Here is an 8,289-nt window from a genome sequence, read left to right as displayed (position 1 = left end):
CTTCAGCACCACAATAAACCCATGCTTGAAGAGGGGATTGAAGTCCTTCGAACTGTAGTGCTAAGGTGCTGTTAACTAGATGCACATTTCTTTCACAGCCGTTTTTTACTTGTAAGGACATTTGACACAGGTGAGGTGTGGCAGGACCCTGTGCTGTGAGGGGCAGCGCGATGTCACCCAGGTGCGGCTGCCCTGCTTTGCCCCGTTGCTCCCTGCCGGGTGGCAGCTCCCGCAGCCCGGCCCGCCTGGGAGTGGGGACCGTGTGGGCTCTGGACCCACAGCCCCGGGGGAACCAGCACCCGCTCGCAGGTAACACATCGCCTAACGTCGTCTGGTTGAGCATCACCTCAGAACAAGTGTGATTTCTTGCACCCGCTCCTAGGGAGTGGCTGTGCCAGAAGCCTCCCTGCCCTCCTGGCTGGCGGACTCCTTCTATTTTCTGAGCCGAATTTATTCACAGCCATTTGTCCTCCTGCCAGCATCGCCTTTCAGCTTGAACCAACAGCTCTTCTGCCCCGCTGCTGTCCCCCACTTCGATGTACTCCGGGAGGCAAGAACAGCCCCGTCACCCCTCGCGTTACCACGCTGAGCAAACCGAACTCCCCCTTTCCGTCGGGTCCCCTGCCGCTGCAGCTGTCGCAGCCTACCTGGGGCTGTGCTAAGGGGATTGTACATTAAACACGGGGGGGGAGGGGGGCGCTTTGGGGGGCTGCTCCCCCCTCCCCGTGCCCTCAGGCCGGGGGCTTGGCGCGGCACGGGGAGACCCAGCACCCCCTCCCCGCTCGCCACCCGCGTTCCACAGGTGCGCCTTCAGTTGTATGTGCGTAAAGCAAAAGGGGGACCAAGTGTGCGCGTCCCTATTTAAAAAAAAAAATATTAAAAAAAAATATTAAAAATCGGGACCGCCCGGGGACGGTGCTTTTGAGCCTTTCCAGCCCCTGCTCCTCTGCACACCGCCGCCCCGTCCCGGCGCTGCCGGGCAGGGCCGGGCCGTGCCGTGCCGTGCCGTGCCGTGCCGTGCCGGGGGAGGAGCGGCGGGGGACGGAAGTGAAAACAAGACCGGGGGGACGGAGCCGCCGCCTGCAGTCGCGCCGCGGGTGCCCTCGCCTCTCCGCGCCTGCACCGCGCCGCCGGGTGAGTGCCGGCCCGGCCGCGGTGGGGCGGGCGGGCAAAAAAAAAAGGGAAAAAAGGGGGCAGCGAGCAAAAAGTCCGCAGGTTGGACGGCGTTTTAAAGTTTTAATTTATTTTTTCTTTTCTTTCTTTTTTTTTTTTTTTCTTCGAAGCGTTGCGTGCGGTTTGCCACGGGCTGGAGAGCGCCCGGCTGGGGCTGCCGGTGGGGCGCGAGTGTCGCGGGGGCAGCGCCTGGCAGCGCTCATGGGGTGCCTTGTCCTGGGCTGCGGGGCACCTGCGGGGCTCCTTGCCCTGGGCCGAGTGTGCAGGGGTGCGGGGGGCTGCTCGGGCACGGGGCTCTGGAGTGCCTCGGTCCCCAGGCTCGGTGGCACCCGTGGGGCTGCGCTCCGGGCTGCCTGCGGGGCTCCGTGGGGCTGCGGGGGTGGCGTGGGCAGAGACCCAGCGCGCTGCGGGGCTGTCTGCTCCCCCGGCCTGCGACAGCCGTGGGGCTGCTCGTGCCGGGGCACTTGGAGGGCTCTGGCGGGGGAGCTGGGCGAAGGGGGAGCCGCCGGGCGCGGGGGGCTTGTGCTGGCGCGGCCACCCTTCCCTGAGCGGGGGGTCACCCGCTGGCCGCCCCCCGGCACGTCCCCCCCTTCCCGGGGCGGGGGGGCTCCCTGGCCGGCCCGGCGGGCAGCGGTGAAGGCGAGCGTGTCAGCCTGGATTTTGAAATCCCCCTTTCCAGCGGTAGATCCACCAAGCGTTTGATCATCTAAATGAAAATTGCACAATTTCACCCTTAGCTGGTTTGTTTGCGCAATGCTCTCCCCACGTGAAACGGGGCTGGTGGGTGCGATACTTTCAGCTGTTGCTGTAGCGTGTTTTAAGGAATTTGTTAAATGAAACTTCGAACGGACCTCCTTTGTCTGCCGTTTCTTCCCGGTGTGTCTGTAAGGCTGGAGATGCAGACATGGCAGAGTCGAGGGGTGAGAAGGGAAAGATGAGTGATGCTGAGCGTGATGCATGGCATTTCAGCATGCAGGCTCTCCCCCCCCTCTCCCCCTAGTTGCTACAAGTGAAAAAGAACAGTATCCTTTTCTAATATCATTGTATCTTTTCCTAGGTCTGTGATTGTAACTAGCTGTTACTTTGTTTAAATAACAAACAAATATACCAGTCCTTCAGTTTCAGCGGGCAGGTAAAGCCTGTGCTGATGACCTGCATGTGTGCTGGTCACTAGATGTGGCTTGCTTTTCTGCAGTCTCTAATTTATAGGGACCTGTCACTGAGGTGGATTTCATTTAGAGGGAATGAAAAAAAAATCATATTTTCATATGAAAATAAATCTGTGACTAAATAAACCCCTCTCCTTCTAAAGGAATTTGGTGTACGGAGCAACTCACGCTTCTTGCTTTAGTGGTGAGCCACCCCACTAAGAGTCCTAGCTCAAAATTGGTGGAGGCTTTTTGTTACTTTTCTTACTCAGCCACATAGAAGCCCAGTGGTGTGTGTTTCCCCCTCTGTACATTGGTGCTCGTTGAGACTTTTAAGGAAGGATTGAATCGGCACTTGGGGTCAGAGCTGCCCCACTGCTGGATGCCAAGAGGCAGGGGCATGTCAGGAACTGCGCAGGTACCCAGGCACCTCTGCTACCAGCTCTGAATTTTGCTTCCTAATACATATCCTGTTCTGCCCAATGCCAGCAGCCCCATTCTGGTTACCTGAGTAGCTGTCGGTGTGCATAACGTTTACCATTTGGTTTAGAAAGAAGTCTGAGAGCAGTGGATCTCTGTGGTTCTGGGAGGTGAACCCAGAAACTTGTGTTACCAAGTGGGGAGTGACATGATGTGTCCATCCCTGCACCGGTGGGGGCTGTGTGGCAGCCCTGCTGCAGTGGTCCGTGAGGGTAGGCTGCACTTACAAAAATCCCCCGTGACCAAAAAAATAACACAGTCCCCCTGCAGTGTATGAACAGCTCAAACCGGGCTTTGCAGAGCTCGGTGAGATTTGCAGCCCATTTGCTTCTGCTTGACTAAAGGTCCACCTTAAATGTCCCTATAGAGTATGGAATCTGCCTGTGTCCCGGTGTAGTCTTACAGCAGCCCTGGTGTGCTCCTGCCTGGCTTCTACCATACAAAAATAGATGGCACCCACTACCTAAGATGTCATTGTAACGTTGCTTATCTGAGGTGAAACTGAAGCCTTTACCTTTGACGCTGAACGGCGATTCGGTGCCTGGGTTGCCTTTTAAAGGTAATTTGTTACCCATACGTGTGGGGAGGGAGATGCTTGGGTTTTGCTCCCTCGACATTGAGTTGTGGCCGTGGGTATTTTTCATTAGTTCACAGCTTTTATTTGAGGGTTGATTTTAATATCTGTTTTGTCTGTAGCATCGTTCTGCCACTATGAAGCTATGCTATAAAAATAAAAATGTTCCAGAGACTTTATTTTCTTCTGATTAACTTCAAAGCTGTGATGTTTTGACATCGTTTTGAAACTGTGGAGACATAATGTATTTAGAAACAAGCTTTGAGCTGATGACATGGCAGCATATGATATTCATTTTGTTAGAAATGAATGTGCTAGTAGTGCTAATTTCTTCCATACTAGGATTCAAGGGATACTATCAATTCATCCTTGTCTCAGCATTGACTTTTTTTAAGATGAGCTTTAATAATGTTGGGTGGTTCCCCCTGACCCCCAGTCTTTTGTAAGTAAGGAGATGCCAAACATCTCAGCACCAGAAGTTCTCAATGTCCCAAGTCCATTTTACCAGTTCCCTAGTTATATTTCTTTCCAGGTTATGGAGGAGAACAACACATGAGGAATAAAACTACAAGTAACGACAAATCTGGTGTGTTTTTTTGGCTGTCTTTATACTATGGAGGAGAACATGGGCAAAGAAAGGGGACTTTCAAAATGGGAGACAGTGCCTTTTGTTTTTATCATCGTTAAATTAAAACTCTAATTCTCTTCTGTAGGCATCGGTTCTTTGGATTTGATCCTTGAATAATAAACATCATGAGCAACTACAGCGTGTCTTTGGTCGGCCCGGCTCCCTGGGGTTTCAGACTTCAAGGGGGCAAGGATTTCAACGTGCCGCTGTCTATCTCTCGAGTAAGTGCATTTGCCTCTTTGCCTGCGTGTGGGTATCTGTTATGCTGTGGCTGACCTGCAGCCTTCAGACAGAAGTATGCAGAGCTGTTAATTAGAGATGCTGGGGCTCAGCTTGTCCTGTGGCTTAGAGGGCTGGGACCGGGGTGTGCGTGATGGGGGTGCGATAGGAGAAGCCGGGAAAATGAATCTTTATTGTCTGAAGGCTCCAACAAAATTATCTTAGGAAGGATGTGTTCATTTGAAATGGTTATTTGATCTGCATTTATTTATGTGACAAACAAAAGAAACCGCCCTTGAATGCCCCTCCCTGCTCCCACCCCGAAGACACGAGGTGCAGAGGCTGGCAGGAGACAAGCAATTTTGTGCGCAGGGCTCAGCCTGTGCGGTTCAAATGGGAGGCAGCAGGGAAAAGTCACTCATGAAACCCTTGTTTATTCAGCAGCTCTTAGCAGCTTGAGGATCTCCTGGTGTCTGTTATTGCAAATCCCACTATTTACAATAAAAAGGCACTTAAGTGACAGTAGTTGTAAATAGCAGTCTATGCATGTGTGCCTGAATGAACGTGCCAGTTTCTCATCAGCATTTCATGGAGTATGTGCTCTGAAGTGGTATTCAAAGGATTTGAGGAACTAAGTCAAAACAAATGTGATCTTTGTACCCAGGCACTATCTAGTTTTCTACTTTAAAGCCACGTTTTCAGGAAAGGCTTGCCTTTCAGCATGGGCTGGGTTTCAAAGCCTTCTTCAGATGGCTGAAGCACTTCACATATAAAATACGGGGATGAACTTTGCAGTATTGAATTTATAGGATTATTAGAATTCTCTGGGTGAAGAAATTGGCTTCTGATGGCTCCATATACTCTGGAACCTTCAAATCTGATTTGCAGTGTGAAAGCATTTATGTACAAATGACCCCTTCCCTGTCTGCAGCTCTCCTCTCCCTCCTGCATATTTGTATAGTTTAGTGACAAAGATTAATTATTTTTTACACCTGTTGGGACTGCAGAATTGATACTGCCCTGGGAGACGGAGCAGGTTTCTATTTGGGTTTATGCATCATGGCAATATTTTTAGCTAATCTCAACTAGCAATTCAAACTCTGCCAGTTCATTTAGACTTGGCTTATCCTATCCACTTGTGGATTATGCTGGTGAAGTTAAAATACAGTTTGGCTCTGGAATATTATTTTTATATGGCTAAAATGGACTGGAGAGCTGTAGGAATGCCTGCCTACAGACAAATACAGCAGATACCTGAGTCAAAAAGGGGTTGAGGAGCAGTTTATTCCAAAATTTTGGGGATTTTAAAGCTAAACTGTAATTCAGTTTCTTGTTCAGTAGCTTGTTACTCCTACAGTATCGAGTAATGTGACCTGGGGATGTGGATAGCACTCTTCTGATTTGTCAGTAGAAGTGCTCTCACGACAAGGATTGCGAAAGCATAGACTCTTGCTTGCATCGGTACTTGTGCATGGTACTGATGAGCAGTTAAGCGCTATAGACAGTAAACTATAGTAAACAACTAGTTTGGGGAAAGGGTAGCACTTTTTTGTAGGCACCTCTGCTGTCCTGGAGATCTGAGTGCAGTCCTGCTGTAAGCAGGCTTCCCATCTAGAACATTCTAAAGAGGAAACGTACGTTGAAATTCGCTTAGGCTACTACTGTGTTGCAGGAATCAAATATGCTGCTGCACAGAGTAACCTTGGGGAAGTGGCCTAAGTAGCTACGTATAAAAGCCTCAGTTATGGGATTCCCTAATAACAAATGTCAGTGCCCACAAAAGCAGATGTAATAAAAGATGGGGACCAGGGTGGTTTTAGAACTTTAATTTGTGCATGGGAGGGGGAAGCACAATGCTCAATTAACCTATTATACCTCAGCTGGACTGTTTCTTATTTGCAATTAAGAACATGCAGATAAGTAGACTGCTTGGTATTTATCTCTCTGGCCTTTGGATCAAAAAAGTGCTTAGTTCTGGTATGCCAATCCAGCTTTGGCCCGATAGCTGGAAGAATTCAATGCCATGTTCCTGGTATGCTAGAACAGCATGTACTAGTCACCCCCCAGCCCTTCTTTTCCTGATGAAGCATAAATGCCTTCCTGTATCTGAAGACTGCTAATTGAATTATTTTAGCAAAACAGTAATGAGACAGCAGAATTATGTTCTTTGGCAGGGAGGATTTCTTTGGTTTGGTTTTGTTTTTAATTTGTCCTCTAGCTGCTGAGGATGAATCTGGCTGCACTGCTGGGGCTAATTTCCTGCTTTAGTTGAAACTGCTTGAAAGTAAGTTCAAATAAAGTACAGTTTACAAAGCACAGAAAATACACCCATTTCTAAAGCTTTTTACTAATGATTTGAATAGATTAAGATCTTGTATGGTTCCCTGGAGAAAGTTTTTTTAGTAAGTCATCTGGCTTTGTTTTCATATGAGTGAATTGATTGTTTCAGAATCAACACAGACCACTGAGAAGGCAGCTACTTAATAGGCATCTCCACCTGATAGATTTGGGAGGCATTGTCACAACACTGAGTGTTGGATATACAACACGGGTCCTCCTCGTTTCTCAATTATTTCCACACAAAATTTATGTCCAAGTTGCAGGATGTTCTGCTAAACAGAAGCTGGGTCAAAAAAGAGTATCGGACCAAGTAATTGCAGCTGAATTATTTTGATTTTAATCATGATTGCTAATAATAAGGGATCTGCTGTTGCTGATACCCGCGTGGATCTGTGGTCTTGGATAAATCCTACTGATGCTAGGAATATGTGCAGTTTGGGAATAAAATTGGTCTGCACTCAATAGATTCTTGACTTCTAGGTTTGTTTGTGCAAGAGTTTGTTTCTGCTGGATCAAAATAAGGAAATGCAGTTTTGGAGATAAAGCAATCTAAACACACTGCTAGGCAGGATTCCTGGAGAGGCTCTTGCCCGTGCTAAGTATTATATTTACAGAATTTGGGGTTAATGGTATCTACAGCATGATCCATGTTGCTTATGTGCAACACAGTAGCTTTAAAAACAATACACACTTCTTTAGAGTTTGAATTAACATTATATTTGCTTTTGTTTTGGGGGTAGTTGGTTAGTACCCAGTACTTAATTAACATAAGCATTACTGCAGCATTGGAATTGTTAAAGCTGCTTTTCCCTGCAGATTGAAACAAATAGCGTTTGATATTGATGATACATTGACTATGTTGTGATGACCTGTGAGAGGTTTAGGTATTGCTCTAAATGTATGCTTGAAATGTTTGTAGCCTGTCAGTGGTGCAGTCTAAACAGTGCTTGTCTTTGTTTTATGGCAGTGTTTACTACTAGAAACAAGGAAATACTGATGTGAAACTGTAGTTTGAATAGTAATGCGGCCTATTGTGCAATATATACCCTCCCACCTCATGAAAATACATAGGATGTTTTCTTGTATTTTGTTCAATCCTGCTGGCAAGTCTAGCCATCTACTTTCAGAAGATGTTTTGTTATCTGTCTTTCTCCAGTAGGAATTAAATGGAATATGGCCTTCTTGAAATGCCTGACCTGACTGACAGCTCTGTTTTTCTACAACATATTTCACTGTGGGTCATCCCCCTCCTGCCCCCAACTTCTTCCTGCTTCACTGATCACTTTGCCTTTTCAAAAAAAACCCCAGAACAAACAAACACCACCACCCCCCACCCCCACCCCCCTTAGAAATAGCCCCTTCTTTGTGCAGTTTTCCAGTTTTCATTGTTTCATCTCTTTCAAGTATGTTTTCCTGTGTTGTTGTTGATGGGAGACTTGTGATAATGAATCTGCCAGCCAGCGGTACACCCAGGGAGGGAGTAGGTGGAGGAGCAGCCCACCATATGATGAAGTAGGGAATGCATGTGCAGCACATCTGCTGCTCAGTTCTCATCCCACGTGAGCATATTGGCATTCTTCATGCTGGTATTGGGAGGTCACTATCGGAGGAGTTGTCTCTGTTCTCCCACTTTCCTTTCTTGCTGCCCAGGTATGTATATGGTTACTCAGCAAGCTGTCCACGTGGATGGAGTGTGTATGGATGGTTTTGCACAGTGTTTGCTTATT

At 48.0% G+C, this 8,289-nt stretch overlaps 1 protein-coding gene across 8 annotated transcripts in view; it reads left to right on the top strand.

Moving 5' to 3' along the window:
• The first annotated feature begins 993 nt into the window (after positions 1-993).
• Positions 994-8,289, top strand: part of PDLIM5 (PDZ and LIM domain 5) — a 132,951-nt gene continuing 125,655 nt past the window's right edge. For 3 of the 8 annotated variants that reach the window (XM_055794551.1, XM_055794550.1, XM_055794549.1), the window contains exons 1-2: positions 994-1,134; positions 4,089-4,224. In XM_055794551.1, coding sequence (XP_055650526.1) covers positions 4,129-4,224 — 96 coding nt within the window. In that variant the 5' untranslated portion in view covers positions 994-1,134; positions 4,089-4,128. Of the gene's footprint in view, positions 1,216-3,342; positions 3,361-4,088; positions 4,225-8,289 lie in introns of those variants that run through there. The other 5 variants (XM_055794548.1, XM_055794542.1, XM_055794547.1 and 2 more) reach the window with 4 other exon arrangements.

This window comes from Falco peregrinus, chromosome 2, assembly GCF_023634155.1.
Source record: "Falco peregrinus isolate bFalPer1 chromosome 2, bFalPer1.pri, whole genome shotgun sequence".
Lineage (NCBI taxonomy): Eukaryota > Metazoa > Chordata > Aves > Falconiformes > Falconidae > Falco > Falco peregrinus.
This window is presented reverse-complemented; position numbering and strand designations above follow the sequence as displayed.